The sequence below is a fragment of the Lissotriton helveticus genome, chromosome 10, assembly GCF_964261635.1.
Source record: "Lissotriton helveticus chromosome 10, aLisHel1.1, whole genome shotgun sequence".
Taxonomy (NCBI): Eukaryota; Metazoa; Chordata; class Amphibia; order Caudata; family Salamandridae; genus Lissotriton; species Lissotriton helveticus.
Window position 1 is genome coordinate 1061193367 of NC_136071.1, and position 17205 is coordinate 1061210571.

General features: G+C 42.7%; 1 protein-coding gene across 1 annotated transcript in view; it reads right to left on the minus strand.

Annotated features, from left to right (window-relative positions):
• Positions 1–17205, minus strand: part of SYF2 (SYF2 pre-mRNA splicing factor) — a 247762-nt gene that overhangs the window by 200240 nt on the left and 30317 nt on the right. Inside the window, exon 3 of the mRNA XM_078663769.1 lies at positions 7965–8090. Within this exon, the coding sequence (XP_078519895.1) occupies positions 7965–8090 (126 nt within the window). The remainder of the gene's footprint in view (positions 1–7964; positions 8091–17205) is intronic.

The window sequence follows — 17205 nt, forward strand, 5'->3', positions numbered from 1 at the left end:
TTACTCTCTTCCATTCCTCTTGCAACAGGGTTCAGACACAGTTGCACTACTTGTACTATTAGTTTGGGTCAACCCATGGTTGAGTCAATCAGTCAAGCAGAATGGGGCATGGCTAATGCAGAGGAAGGGCAGAGCGGTGTCCCTGAACCCAGTAATGAAAAGACTTGTCACCCACTCCTGAAGTCTTTTCTGATCACGGAGGGAGTGCTCAATCACTTTCCAGAGACCAACTCCTGCATGCTACCTGGCGAGATTCAGGAGCGGCTGGGCCCTCGCTACAGGGCTTAGCTAATCTGGAGGAAGCACTTCAATCTAAAGAAGGAAATGAAGGCGAGGTTTCTGACTCGCTAGGAATCTGCCCTTAGAAATGAATGGGCAATACCGATTCGGTATTTACCGAATCGGTAAATACCGAATTTCACAAGGGTGCAGGGGGGGTCACTTTGACACCCTCTAGCACCCCCAAAACAGGTTCGGGTGCCATGTGGCAGGCATACCTGCCCTAAGGGCAGGTCTGCCTGTCATATGGCACAGGTGTGCATGCACACCGGAATCGGTATTTTACCATCAAATTGAATTTGATGGTAAAATACCGATTCGGTAAGGCTTGTGGGACTCAGAAGAGTCCCACCTACATATCAAATTTACCGAATCGGTAAAAATACCGATTCGGTCTTTTACAGAATCGGTAAATTTACCGATCTGTAAATTTACCGATTCTGTAAAATGACTGGCCCTACATCTCAAAATCCAATTACCGGTCGGTAACGGCCGAATTCGGCCGTTACCGACCGGTAATTGGCCACCTACATCTGGCCCCTAGTGAGCAAAGTTAGAGAAACATAAGACACAAAGGGATTGGGCCACCAGCCAAAATAACCCAGCCTAGACATATAATAAAACATTTGCAGGAGGTCGGTCATTTTGAATTGACTAACTCATTACACTCTAAACAGTTAATCCATGCCAATATAAGAAAACAAGTATCCTCAAAACAGACGGTGGGAGAATGACAGAGAGGCAGTTTCCGGTCTAAAGTGGTCCCAACAGAGGGATGTGATCTGTTGGTACCCTACAGCTGTCAAATTATGGTATTCTTGTGAGATAGAGGGAAACATGCATAAGTCCAAGAAGACTTGGCTCTAAATTTCTAAAGGGAGAGGAGCAAGGATAGGGCTCAACCTCTTGAGTACCTGTTCATGTAATTTCTTAAGCAAGATAGGGAGATAATATTAGAAACACAGACAGAAAGATTGGTGGAGCACAAGGTTTATGAAGTATCAGTGCCCATTTGGCCAGTATCCTCTCTATTCTCATTTTACTTACTTGAAGATTGAGGGACATAGAGTGTCCCTCACTACATGACAAAGTCTAGCCATTCCATGGGAGGTACCCGGAACTAGACATCTGCTTTTACACACCATTTCAGGACAAATATAGCCAAAATGGTTCATGTGATGTCAAGGATGTCATCAGGATGTGATAGGAATTGCACCTACGCAACTTTTACCCCGCATTTCTTACCAAAGTGTCGATCCTTGAAGATCAGATACACCTGACTGATCCTTGTGCATCATAAGCTGTGGAGCAGACACGTATGTGCTGCAGCAGTATTGGAGGAACACAGTCCCAACCTACTGAGTGAATAAGACAGCAGAAGCACTTTTACTTTAAACCTATTCTTGTCTACTAGTTGGCTAGAGTGGAATTATAGTGCTCTTATTTTTACGGATGCTTCATCTGACGCATATAGGTCAGTGGAGATTGCAGCTGGAGTATCAGTGGTGGCTAAGGACCTTGTGAGGACAAAAAAAAAGGGAGAGGGAGTACTGAATGACTTAATCCTCAAACTACGTCCTTGGATCAGAATTGTAGGAACATCAACTGCAGTATATTGTGTATGTGTTATCTATCCCACAACATTGGTATGGAAGGTCAGAGCTTTTGGTACACAGAGATAATTTTCCCAATGCTCTTGTTGCTCCCATTGCAGCTTGTAGAGTTGTGCTATGAGTAGTGTGTATGGGCATATTTATATGTCAGGCAAATTTGTGAGTTGTCTGTGAATATTTTTTCTACATATTTGATGGGCGAGACAGGAAAGGTGTATCCACTTGCCTCTAGAAAGGCAGGCATGGTCATTGCTCGGAAAAAAGGAAAAGAGAAAGAGACAGGAACAAATGGTGGCGGAGAGTATTAGCTGACAAAAATTCCAATTAATGGCATAACTGGGTTGTGTTGGATAGATCTTCTGTTGTATGATAGCGTATGGTGTGTCCTGATGAAGAGTGCTGGTGTGAGCATGCTGAGATCCAATTATTTTTCTTAGGTATGCTGTGCAGCATATGGGTGTACTGTACTATATTCTGTATCCTATTAAGAGTTTGAATGTTGGTTTTAGTTAGAAAAGTTCAAGAAAAAGTGGTGCAAAGATGGTTAACCGAGTGGAGGAATTGAGTGGCAGTATATAGTAACTACAAAGTTTGCATAGAAAAAAGTTTGTGCTGCTGAAAGAAGGGAAAGAGCAATGTGAATATGGCATGGACAGCTTGTGACTAGAAGGGAGAAGTGGCTGAAAACTACCGCCACCAGGGAGAAAATGATGGAAGTTAGTAGATTACAATTGTTGGAAGAGATTGGCCAAATGCCGCACAAATAAGAGCCTCCTGTATGTGGTTGAAGGATGAAGACTATGGAAGTGGTGACTGGCCAAAAGTCATATTGGAAGGAATGCAGGGTAAAAAATGTGGGGTGAGGTTGCAGGCAGTGGATTCTGGAGATACAGAATATGGGGCTGTAGCAAGTACGGAGGCCATAATAGGATTTGGGCACATGACCTTGCCAAATACTGCACCACAAACCCATAACATAGCACATATAATAAAGAGGCCAGATGTGGTGGGTTCTAGGGCCACAGCTGTAAACAGGAGGTACTGGATGCTTGGTACGTGGTAGAGAGCATCCACGGCAAATGACTCCAGGCTTTGCACAGAAGTTGTTGATTTTGTACAGGCTGAACACAAAAAAATGCCAAAGGCCAGGGCAAAGATCCAGAGATTACTGCACACAGAATAAGAATGTGCACAGTGGTGGTTGGGGCTCATGGGGGAAAGGGGAACTCAGAGGGAAAAGTATCAGAATTGGCTGCGTAGCTTCAGGTTGAAGCCCGCTGGGCATGGCTGAAGGGAATACCCAGTTTAGTCTAAGAGCTGGGCCTTGCGCCCGACAAAGACCGGGCTCAGCCCCACTTTCTGAAGTACCTGCCTGCCTCTTCTTTTGAGTATGTTCAACAAGGCCTGGGCATACGGTGTGTCCCTTGTCCAGATCCTGCACTGAGTGTACAAAACTATAGAATAGCAATAGTGATCTAATCAATTGTTTTAATGATGATGGGATCTGTACCTAAACACCACATTTTTCACCTTTTTTAATGGTTTTCTTGATATGAAAAGAATAATTCACCGTATCTTCAAGCTAAATTTAATACATCACAAAAAAGTGCTAACAAAATGTGCCTTTAGTTAGGTCTACTGACCTAAAAAAGTAAAACGAAGAGCAAGTTTCTTTTGGAAAGTGCTTTGAGATCCTGCACACAGTGGAATTTCTTACCGAGTCTACATTCCTGCTTGACTTACGCAAATGATTAGATTCCATCCAAGGTCTCTCCGCCCGGATGAGAATTGAAGTCGTAAAAAAGCCCTCACATATGATAAGATTTTAATCGGTGCCACTTGGGGCAGGTCAGCTTAGTTTTCAGAGGAGTAAGCAGAATGGGCCTGAAACTGTTCTACGGTACAAGAACATTTTTCTTTATTTACATTTCCAAACCAATCTAGTAAAATAATTAGCTATGCAGTAAGGAGAGGAAAGTGAAGATGAAAAGAAAAGCAGCACAGTAGACAGGTCATCATGCCCGAAGGCACATCAGAGTGTGCAAATATGCAGAGATAAAAATGAGTTTTCGCCTTATAAACATTACTAGTGGATAACGGACTGGCAATCATGAGTGGAAAAAATACACAATTCATCAAAAATATTATGCAGTAGGAACCATGAACCAGTAAACTGAAAGAGAAGTTTCAAAAAAGTGTTTTCTACTTAAGCTTTCGTAAACAAAGCACCAGAAAAAACACACGTTTATAACTCAAACATCTAACAGATGCATCAGCTTAAATGTTGCAACACTAAATACCATGGCCTCCAAAGCAACAGAAATACAAACGTAAACCTTTTCCAAGGTGCCTCTAACCTGTAAGAGGGAAAAAGTTCTATAGAAAGACACGTAGTGAAGATACCTTTGCACCCAACTGTCAGGCAGACGCACAAAGGTTTTTGGGAGGAGGGCAGATTTAGCCAACTGAAAAGAGTTTTCAATGCCTTACAACAGACAGAGGGACACAGGATTTCTGGGAGGAGTTCCAGAGTCAGCTCTAACGCCGCTCATAGAAAGAAAAGTGGGCGTCCCCAAGTTGTTCCAATGGTGTCAGCTATCAAAAGCATGAAGGAAACAACATCCAACCAAATGGCCATAATGAGGTAGTAATGGTTTTTTACTTAAGCTCCAACAGACACCGTGTCTTAAAAGTGTTACCCATCAACCCAAGGGGCACTGGCTGCTGGGAAGGGACCAGAATGAGAGGCAGAGACTGTGGAAAGAAGGAAAGACTGAGGAACACAAGCAAAGGAAAGAGGGACAAGCGGCTTAGGGATTTTGGCCTGAGTGGGACACCAGCTCCTCAGATGGCACTGACGTAGCAACAAAAGCTTCTAAGAGAGACAGGGGAAAGAAGCAGCTACAATATTTTTACACAGTTTAGAGGGATTATTTCAACAGCCACCGAGGACTAAAATAACATGAAAATGTGTTAAAAACTGCAAAGTTTTCCAGCTCTAGGTTACAAAGTATATGACACAGATGGTTGTAAGGGGTGTAAAGTACATAGACGCATGACAACATTTCAGTTGCCTAGAAAACACTGTACTGCCTTAAGAGGGACCACATGTGAACATGTATTCAACTAGCCAGATTAAACAGCTGCACTTGTATAACAATGGCAAACGTTTACCCCATATATATATACATCTTATCCCGCGTCTAATGATTTAATAGCAGTCTTATACAATGTTTAGATTTAGACACTTGCTGGTATACGAAGGCATTACAATAAGAAATCTCTAGACACTCAACTGTTATTGTGGTCAAACAGGGAGCCTCTTCATGGCCATGGTTTTTTGTGAGCTGCCAGGAGCCATTTCACATGAATACGTCTGGCATTATGCTGGGTCTGGGAGCTGCTGTTACCTTAGAGCTCTCAATCATTGCCTGAAGTCTACTACTGCACAAGTAGAGGTGCAAAACAGGGTTCTGTGCCAATTTAGAATGAGTAAGACAGTCGAGAGCTATGTGGTAACAAGCTACATCTATGGAAGTGCAGTGAAATGTACAGCGCCGGCAAAGAGTATGAAGGAAAGGAGAGGAACCATGTGAAGGGCAGACATCAGAGTGGGAGCATGCATGGTCTTTGTAAGTGGAGTGGTGTTCAAAAAGACAGGAGTATAGCGCCGGGGGAATGGGAACAACATGGATATTCTTGGCATGTAGGGAAAGAAGTGTGCCAGGTCGAGGAGGAGGGGACATGAAGAGTACAGCCAAGTAGAAACATACATTATGTTTCAGAAGGCAGTGGCCAGCACGCAGACAAGATAGGGAATGGTAGCAGTCGGAGGAATGAAGTATGCTGGCTCATTAGGAAGGGGGACATAGAATCAGACCATGTGGAAGAACAACAGGCGCTGGGAAGACAGTGGTGAGCACAAAGCTGGGCAGACATCCTGAAGGGCTGAACCTTTTCCAGACAAGGGGTGAGAGACTTGCAGGGCAGAGAGCTACATGGGAGCATGCATTTTCTTTGAAAAGGGGTACCGAATTATTTTCTAATTATTTGTAGGTTCTAGTGATTTTTCAAGATTCTATCAAGCACTCACTATAGTGGCTACCTCAAATGAGATTAGTACTTTAAGCTCTGTAATTTGTGTTGAAAAACCACCAATCAGCTTAATTACTTTTTTCCTAAATTGCATTACCAATATTTCTAAACAGAAATTAAGGAGTAAAAAGTACCAATACCACTTGAGCCAGTCACTATAGGGAGTGTGTAGCAGAATCTCGGAAGGCGACTCAGATCTGGAGGTATGTGGTACAAGAGTGCTGTGTGGCAGAGCACTTTTAATGTCACACCCATGAAATTGATCGTAAATTAAGAAATAAAATGCCCAAATAAAATTATAGTGCTACAAGGGATGCCATAAAGAAGTTAACCATTTATGTGGCCATACACAAAAACTGATTCATGTCTGATTTAAACAGTAGAAAGGTGAGTTTGCATGGATCAGCAATTATCTACGACACATCATAAATCAGTTGTAACAAATAATTACATTTTTCATTCAACATGTCATTCAGGGCTACTCCAATTTAAGCCACAGTTATGTCCAAGGCAGACTCTGCAAATGCTCCATATGGTGGACTTACTTCCTTGCTGCTCTGTATGTTGTAATAATTGCAAACCAGAGTAACAACACTCATAGAACTCCTGCCTTTAAACTCGTTCACAGGGTCTGTTTAAAATTCAAAAGAGCGGAATTCATGCCTCTCTGCAAATCATTGTCAATAACGCCCAAGCTGTAAAGCATGAACAAAAGGTAACATCAGAGTCAATATTCTCAAAGGCGATTCCTATTGAGCAAATCGAATAATCCCTCCATGCGTGAAAAATAAAATGACATCTGTCAAAAAAATCCTATCACATTAAAGAAAGCAATTGCGTCTATGTCTTAGTGAAATTCATTTGGAAGCAGATAACATGCACATTGTAACAATAATGACAGATAACATCTGTTGTCACAATAAACATCCATTTCAAAGGAGAAAAGGGCTTCTTTGAAGTGCGTGTGGCACAGTAAAAAGAAAAAGCTACAAATGGAAAGACAAAATCAACAAGGATGACAAGGATACTAAAAACTAAATAAAAAAAAGAACCTCAGTCACAGCAGAATCAGTGAAAGGACAGAAAGCAAGCTAAAGCAATCAGTACCTGGTCTCTGCTCCAGCTGAAAGAAGAGGAAGTCAAATCAGCACGCTCTGGCCAATTAAAAGGTAACAAATAAGAGTGACAACGAAGCCAATGAATGCTAAGCAATGGGCAGACTGCAAGCCCCTTGCTTGTTTTGTCTCTCTTGCAAGCGAGAGCGCTTGCACTATCTCATGCGAGACCTAAAAAGTCATTCTTTGAATAAATACAGAAAAAAATAGGCATCTAAGGTCAACGAATCTGACACACTGCTTTCAAATAGAGAATACAAAGTGAGGTCTGGCACTTTCAATATTTCATCTTACAGAACCTTTCCCTTTGTAAAGTGCAATATAACATTTTTATTTGACAAAACAGAAAAGACCCTCAGTCAGTAGAAAGCTAGAAACACAACCACCATAGGAGTTCACCATCAACTGAGAGTTTACAAAGTTAAATTAGCAGTCCAGACAATATCGAGTGCCGGCTAAAATTAACGTTTTTTGTCAAATTTACAAAAAAGTACCTTCATCACTAGAAAAATCATATGAACGACTGATATCAGTTGCACAAATAATTTATCTTTGCCAAAACTGAATAACATTTTACGAAAAGGAAAAGCGGCATTGGACAAGTGCATCTATTTACACTGTCTACGTTTCCTTATTTGAACTCGCTCCTAGAAACATATCAAGCCCACTCCAATATAATTGGTAACCTAAGGGAGGTAAGGTGCCCATTAATAGATGAGAGATGCTCAAACTTGCAGAAACAGACAGAAAAAAACTGTACTAACTGCACCATGGTGAACAAAGGGAGTGAGAAGAGAGTAGTAGTACTATTGGCCTTGTGGCCACTGAGAATCTTCTAATGAAATCTCATCATTCAACATACCTTCTTCTTTTCTTCTTCCTTCAGCTCCCATTCTAATCGGGCTTTTCTTGATTCCCAGTTTGCCGGCAACTTTTGTCTTTTATCTTCCTCAACAACTTCCTGGTGATTAAGTTTCCGAGCTTCATTCTACAAAACAAAAACCATTGTCAAAGATGGAAGTGCACCTGAATGCACAACAGGATATCAATGGGTAATTATTTTGCATAACTTAAAGATTTTGGGAACAAAACTAGATTTTAATTAGCTAGTTCTAGATGCAACACCATCCAGAACAGCACAGCCTTAAACATGGCTACTAAGAGAAAAGGAGAGGGCAATACAAAGCAAATGAATAAACAAAAAGAAACATTTAGTAGGATAATGAACGACACAAGCAAATGAAGGACAACAATAACAGTAGTCAGTAGGTTAATTAGATTGAGAATATGAAATACAAAAACAATTATAAGTTTTCAACTGGTGATCTATTGTGATGCACAGGTACAGTCAAGCATAAAGGTTTTTTTGCCAAAAGTCACCAAAGGCAGAAATACTGTTGCTCATCAACCAGGGAGAACTGTGAATTAACTGATTGTACATATGGTTCTTACAATTGATATAAATTAACAACGAAGAGATGCCAAAAAAAGATAGATTTTTTGGGGGAATGAAGCAATATTGATGGGCACAACAACTTTAAACTCCTATTGTTAGGCGATACAATGAATGTATAGCAGAGATGAGTGAAGAATTCATGAAAAAAACGTTTTTCCACCAATTTTTAATGAGGCCTGGCCACACTAAATTACACTTGCACACTGTATTCTAACTTCAAAAAAAGTGCATTCTGGGAATGCAGGTCCTCAGAGGGCCTCAATAGTCGCATCAGCCTTAAATAGTGGCCCAAGGAGCTCTGCAAAGCCATCGGAGGAGTGACATCAAAAGCACATACTTAAAGTTGAGTGTAAACTACTGCGCGGGCAACATGCTAGTTGGATTCCTAAAGGTGGCTTTCAGCAAACTCCTAATGGATCATGCAACCAGCAGCGTGCCTAACAGTTTAAATGGAGTCAGAAGAGGTTGCTTCATCAGTAGGAAATAAAAGTGGGGACGGCAAGGAAGGGGTTTCTCTTCCTATTGTCTGGAGCTATAGCATGGTAAATAAGTATTGAAAAAGTTAATAATTTTAGCTTTTGCTTGGTAGTAAGATTTTGCAGGCTTCGCTAAAACACACAGCAAAGGGCATAAGCAGTTTGAGTGAGTTGGGAGAGATTAGGTTAGGGAGGTGTGGGTCAAGATGCAGTGAGCTCGAGTTAGAGCTGAGGCACAATGAGGTTGGATTTAGGTGAGGGTGAATTTGAGGTTAAAGTGAAGCTGAGGTGTGGGAAAACATGGGAAGGTGTGGTTCAGTTAGGCTGAGGTAGACCAGGGCCAACAACTTTACTGGTGACCAAGAAGCAGCTGCTGTGCAGCACAAGATTTCGATGGGCAGAGGTCAAGACTTCAGAGGTCAGTGAGAGGAGTATTCAGTCCATCTTTACAAATGTACCAAAGTCCATGAATTGATGCACAGTAGGTAGTAGGCCTCTGTTTTTTTACTTAAGGTGCTTTATTAAGGATTCATTTAGTTCTGCTCTACAGAGGCGATTTGTGGAGATAGATAAGGCAACAGAAAAAAGTACAATGAAGCAATCCCGCCTCCACACCTTCCCTCCCCATATCCAAATTTACTGAGACATGAGCTGCAGTGTGGGGCCTCTCGGCTCAGGGACTCCCATTCCAATATTTCCACGTGTTTACTTGCACAAAATGTATCACCTGGCCGTTCATTCACCAGGAGTGCCGCAATATCATATAATGCAACCAGAACAGTTTTAGCTTTGGTAACGGTGGAAGAGAGCGTATGGAACTAGGGCTGGCCAGAATTATTAATTCCACCGGCGGAATCAGACGAGTTTGATAATTTTGCATTAATCCTGTAACGCAGTATTACTCATAAATTCCACCGCTCTGCCAGCGAAATTAATCTGCAGTGTTTGGTGTTTAAACAGGTCAGGAACAGGGAGTAGCCCCTCAATGTTTACTGCAGATTAAAGTTTAATCTGCAGTGATTTATAAATATAGAGGGACAGCTCCCTCTTCGAGCCCTGTTAAGAAACCACTGATTGCACTGCAGTGCATGCGCCTCGGCACCCTTTATACTCTGCAGTAATTACCGCAGAGTATGTAAGGGCGCAGAGGGGTATGCATGGCATACTCTGCAGTAATCCAGAGACATCTTAAGTATTTTGGAGGCCCTGGGCCAAACGTATTTTGGGAGTAATGCTTGGAAAAGCCTTGAATTTATGATCCAGTTTTAGTTCTTTTATGCCCTCTTTGGTCAGGTCACCGTGAGGTTCCGTGGTTTTCGGGACCGGACTCCATTTTGTTTGCGTTGTTCATAACGCCATTTTGTGTTGCCCTCACGTAGGCCGTGGAGGTAACCGAACAAACAAAGTTGCATGGGCCTCATTGTTCATGTATGCATTAAACAGGCCCTTTTCTGACTTGTGAGTGAACTGCAGGACGCGGAACTCTGCACCTGAAACTGACCCTTCACGAAGCCAATTTCTCTGGCTGATCGTTGTCTGAGATTGCCAATCAATGTTCAGGACCTCGTTAACCTTTAGTTTCCTTGCACATGTTTTATCTTGTCCAGCATCTATTACTGTTTCCTTTATGTTCTGACATTACATGGGTTGTGCTTTTCAATTATAAATTTGTCCGGCTTGCAAAGATTGAATTTGGGACAGTCCTAATAATTAACTTTTCGGTTGGGTTACTGTAAATTGGGTTTTTGTTAATGTGATACTCAGTTAGAAAATGTGTTCTATTGGTCAGAGTTTTGCGCAGTGGGTGTACATTTATAATGAGAATATTGTGTATAAAAGGTGATGTCTTGCTCTATGAAATTTGAACAGTTTCTTGAGTTGTACACCGTGTTGTATTGCTGAGATTACTGTTACTAGCTGCAGCTAATAAATTTGACCTTTGACGCCATCCAGAAGTATTCCGTGTCTCTGTTTGCCAAGACAGGAGAACCCGAAGACTTTGGGCGTGTCCCTGGCGCCGCTGGGTTCTAAGAAAACCCGGTTCTTCAACCGACAGTGCACAGGCACACTCATACAAATTCAAAATATGTTTACATCTAATATTCAGGGATAGTGACGTGTGTTTTCAATATTGTAACAGCAGCAGCTCGCTAATATTACTGCAAATATTCTCTATGACATTGTCCAATTTCTCATATGTGAGGTTTTGTTTTGACCTAAAAGAAACTTTTTTTATGGATGTTGCATGAAACAAACACAACATATCTCACTACCATGATTGGGCAATCAAGAGATTTTTGGATGAGGTCAGACGTGCATGAAGAAAATGCTTAAATGTGTGCCACTTGAGAGGACCACTTTGCTTTCTTTACTTTGGTGTGAATCTGAAGTTGAATTAGAAGTTGCATATTGAGGAGTTTCATATTTCCATGACTGGCTGAGACCATAAGCACAACTCATATTCAGGCCATGTTGAAGTTTATAAAGCCAACTCAATATCCACGGTTAGTTACTGAGTCAGAGTCATTCCCAGTATATCCCTGTGGCAATTCAAAAGAAGCAGAATATACTCTCACATTCTCACATGGATACTTTCTATTTTTTTCAAACATGAGCTTGCACTTACGTATATTTTTTATAAGAACTTGGTTTGAAATAGTGCTGTGGGCACTCACCAGAAATGTACACATTTTCTGGGAATAAATGCATTTGGTGATGAGGATGAAAAGAGAAGGCACCCGCAACTTATCTGATCGTACAAGAAGGGATTTTACTAGAGGGAAAAATATTTCCAATGGAGAAAAAAAAGTTACATTTAGAAGTGCAGATGCATTTTTTGATCACATTTCACAAGTGGAAATGTACGCATATCAACTTTCATAGACACAAATAGTTATGCAAATTGAATAATCCTGGAATTGGGAGCCTGGCCAGTGGGCCAAGATGGCAGACATCTGAATAGGTGTCTCCGCATCACCCTCACCTATTGCCAAAATCCTTTAGTGATCAGTGCTCCATCGTGAACATCAGAGCAGTGACTGCTGTGTGATAAAGGGGCGCGTTAGCTGCCGTCTTGAATGATTCTACCCATCCTAGCCAGTTAGGGTGAGGGGAGCGACTGCAAGAATGCAGACACTGTGGTGCCCAGCTCATCAGAGGCACCAGATGAGGTGTTCAGCAGCTGCTGAAGACTGGCCTCCCGTCTTTCCAGTGCTGGGGATGACTGGGACTATCAGGGCCCTATGTCTGGAACACAGGCTTTGCTGCTGCCCCTGGGGCCTGCCACATCGGACTGCTAAATGGACTCATTGGAGCTGAGGGATGGCTCTTCACTTATTTCATATATTTGCACATCTAATTCCGAATAACCAGCGGTACATAATCTTAGACATCCTTGAAGCCTGGGTGGCACTGCCACCATGTTCAAAGATAGTGGTGGCCATCAATTGCAGGCAAAGATGGCTTGTTATAGCAGGGCGCCTCTGGGAGAGTCGGCCTGGGCATCGTCCACACCCCAAACCAGACAAGAGGGAATGTCATCCACAGTCGAGATGATACTCCAGCCCATCAAAGACATGAGGCTATCCTTACTGGGCGAGATGTAAGGCCTTCAAACAGATGTCTCACTGCTGAGACAAGATCTTCTTAAGATGACAGCGCATGTAACGGAAGTGGAAAAGTCCATCTCTGCATCAGAAGATCAGATTCATGGGATGCAGGCCAAAGTTTCTAGGCTACTAGAAGCCATAAAGCACCTAAAGGAGAGAACAGAAGGTGTAGAGGGACGATCCCAGAGGAATAACATTCAAATAGTGGGATTGCCTGAGGGAGTTAAGGGCACAAATGCAGACCTCTTCCTTACAGATTGATTAAAAAGCTGGGCCCCATCTGGAGACTTGTCCAACTGTTTGTTGTAGAGCGTGCTCTTCCTGACCTTATGGTGAAGCCCCCACCCGGTCTTCCCTTGAGGCATGTCACTGCTTGCATCCTCAACCGTAACAATAGTGGAGGTAATCATCAGAGCGGCCTGTAAATTAGGGACAATCACTCACGATAACCACAAAATCATGCCCTTTCTGGATTACACCAGCGCGGGGCAGCAGCTGCGACGATCATACCTTGCAGTTAAACAGAAGCTCAGAGCAATGCAGTTGGAGTATTTGCTGATGTATCTAGCCAAACTCATGGTCCACTTCAGTGGTAAATCTTCTTCGACAGACCAGAGTCTGCATGAGACAGGGTGGAGGAAAGGAAGTTGAAACGTAGATGCCTGGCAAATTTAAATGGGGGCGACCTGGACGGCTGTAGTGGAGGGACATATGAGATAACAGAAGGGAACCCAACAGCAGGGGGGGCATGATGGGAGCCCCGCGCCTGATGGCACTGACGTAACTGCTGATCACGATGCACAGATGGAAGCATTCCCACCTTCCATGCTACTACCAGATGATGTGGGGAATCCTAGCCCACCTACCCATTGGGAGGAGAATGTCCCACTTTGGAAAGGACTGAAAAAAGACACTGTTAGGTAGGCACTGTGGCCCTTTCTCTTGCACAAAGACTCCCCGACTAAGCCTAGACAGCAATGTGACGACTGACTGCAGGTCACCCAGGTGTAAAATCATTCCCCTAGGTGCAGATCTTAGCAAGAGACAAGTGTTTAATATAAGATGGTGGGGGAGATGCAGTACCACTCACTGTTTGTGCACACCCTCGGTGTTTGGTTTCGTTAACTGTTCATGGTTTTTGAATGGGTGACAGATACTTCAGGGGTGGAAGTGTGCGGTGGAAGGGGGCGGGAGGTGAAATTTTGTGCTACAGTGCGGTTGTGAATGTAAATGTTGTAAATGTAAATGTTTTTGAGCTTGTAAAGCGCACTGCTACCCGTCCATAGGTCTCCTGGCGCTGTATAACTCTGGGTAACCCGTCCTGGCTTTCCCTGTGGGATGGTCCCTTGCTGGGAGTCCCCAAGGTGGAGACAGGCATCCCCGGAATTGGTGGGGCCGTTGTGGAGATTAGGCAAGCTAATGCCCAGAGTTGCCGAGCAGAACCCCTGATTAGAGTAAGCACCGAAGCGAGAATTATCGAGTCCGCTGACCAAGGTCCACGACCTGTGCTGGTTACTTTGAGTTAAAAATGTTTTGTTTTGCTACAGGTAAGGAGGAAGAGGTGTGGCAATCTAGCTCAATCACTGATCCTCTCGACAAACTAATTCCCCTGAAACTAAGGTTGCCGAAATCTAAAGGGTCGGCTCCATGGTTCACAGAATCTCTGAAGGAGAAGAAATTACACTGTAGAAACATGGAAAGGCAGTGGTGTAAACTCTACTTAGCTAAAAACAAGCTACAATTAAAGATAGCTTTAAGTGAATACAAAAGGGAAATCTGGAGAGCTAAAGAGAGCTACTTCACAAGAACCATTGCTGAGGCAGCTAATAAATCTAAGAAGGTATTTGAAATAGTAAAAGAGTTGGTATCCCAAGACTGCCTAACACAAACAGTTGATCCTTCCCAAGATCTTTGTGACAATCTATCTCACTTTTTTCAGAATAAGGTTGATGGGATTATGAATGAGATAAAAATGGATCGTTATGTATAGCAGTGGAATGAATCATCCCCTTTTTATATCATTGGAAACATCCATATATACTAATGATATGTTTATTGAAAGAAATATTTTTATTGTGTGTTTTTAAGTCACTATATCAATGAATCCTTTCATGATACTTTTATCAAATTTATTAAACTGAAATCTCTAGGTTACTGTAGTGCCTTATCATCAATTATTTATTATTTAATTTTGTCTTGTTTTTTTTAACTTTGCCAGCACTTGTGGGTTGCCTGGGTTGTTTATTTGTCATATATAGCAGTGGAATGACTCCATGAATACACTATCAACAGCATGTAATCTAATAACCATTAATAACTTTCATCATAAGAGAACTCTGGGTGCTCTGGACAGGGAGGGACCAATAACAGAAGATAACGAAGAGTACAGAAGATAACGAAGAGTTTAAAATTCTTGCCTCTTCAATCCCCTCTGGCTCTCCTCTAGACCCAATCCCTACCAAAATTTGAAAAGATAGAGCAGATGAGCTCTATCCAATTTTACAACAAATTTGTGATCAATCTTTAGTCACAAGAGCAGTACCAGCAGTTTGGAAGATGGCGCTGGTCACACCTTTGTTGAAAAAATCTCAAGCTGGTGTGAAAGGCCTCAATTTCTGTGCTCCCATAACAGGTCAAGATTTTGGAAAAACACAGTGGTAATATTCTGGTGGGATCCTGGGAACATAACGATTTGCATAAGCAAGAACAAATGGGTTTTAGACCAGCCATGGCACGGAAGCAGCATTGGTCGTGGCACTGGACGACCTAATGATGAGCTTTGACGGTGGTCAGGCAGCAATTTTGATCCTGTTAGACCTATGGGCTGCTTTTGAAACCAGCAACCATAAAATCAGTTTTCATAGATTAAAGGAGGTAGGGGTTGGAGGCGTCCTCCTGAATTGGACAGTCTCATATCTATTTAGGAGATGCCAAGCAATCTCTCTTCCCCAATTTAGGTCCGAATTTAAAGATATTGTACATAGGGATCCACAAGGATCAGCCCCAAGTCCTGTTTTGTTTAATATCTACCTTCGGCCACTGCTGTCCTTAATTAAATCTTTTGGGTTGATAGATAGATTATATACATATATATAATGCAGATGACAACCAACTAATATGTTCTGTTAACAACATTTATTTACTTTAAAGGTTTTATATAGCGCTGGCTAGACCCGGAGGTATCAGAGCGCTTTACATGAACATCAGATCATAGTTACAGGTTACATCGTTCCAAAGATTACACAGTTAATAGAGCATGGCAACATAGTTACTTATAAGGTCAAGATAAACAAAAAGCACAAATACGTAAGGGAAAAAGGAGGCAAGGGGAAAGATTCAGGGAAGGGGGGTAGGTGCTGGGGAAGTAGACAGGTAATGAAGGCGAGAAAGAGAAGGGGAGGGTGAAGGACACAGCATGGAAGGAGGAGGGGAAAGGAGACGGGGACACAAACCGGTAGAGGAGTCAAAGCAACGTCCAAAGTCCAGTAAGCTGTGATCCCAGGGGAAGTGATATCACTTCTCTATCCTTTTGCGGGAGGCTCCCTTTACGCAATGGACTCTCCCAGACGGGTCTCTGAGACTCCAAGGCCTACATCCTGGATCCTTCCCCAAAAAGGGGAGAGGGAGTGCTTTGGCAAGGGGTGCCATACCATACCTCAGCTGTGAGTGGCTCCCTTGGCGCAGTGGACTCTTTCAGCGGGTTTGCTGAGACTCCAGAGTATAAATATTGGATCTTTTCCCAACAAGGGGAGAAGGAGTGCTTAGTCAAAGGGCACAAAGGACAGGGGGCTAGACAGACTAGCAGGCAAGATGAGAGATTCAGGGGAGAGGGGATAGGAGCTAGGGAAGTAGACAAAGAGAGAAAGAGTACTAAATGGGAACATATTTTATTAATGAGTTATTATATAGTGTTGGCTCGACCCGAAGGAAACAGAGCGCTTTACATGAGGACCAATAATGTTGCAATTTACATCAGTTAAAAGTTACATAAGTATCAAGAAAAGCATGTAAAGAACATAGGGGACAAGGTGGATGGCTCAAGGAAGAGTAAGGGGGTAGGGTAAAGGGGTAGGAGGAAGAGAAGACGTAGAGACGAGGGGAAAATCTGCCCAAGGTCCGGCTGGTAGGTGATGGCGGGGGGGGAAGGGGAGTCCACAACCCATCTCCTCTTTAGCTATATGTTAGCTCCACCGGGCATCAGCCAAATCGCTTGGTCTCTACAGTCTGGGGTAAGTTCTGCAGGTTCCAAGTCCTGAAGTGTAAGCAGGTTAGGGGATAAGTTCAAGGTCTGGTCAATGTCTAATTGTTGTCCCAGGGAAGTAAAACAATGCAATTAGAAAAGCCCCATGCTTGCCTAACTTAGATGGCTAACTGTCTCAGCCGGAAAGCACTCAAATTCAATTGAAGCAAGACAGAATTTCTGTGCTGCTCCCCCCGTAAAACCCCATACCACCAAGTAACTTTTGGTCTTGGATAAATGAAACAGACCTATTAACAGTTCAATCAGTTCGTAATCTAGGAGTCCTGTTTGATGAGAAGCTCATATCAACAAAACAGTAGCTA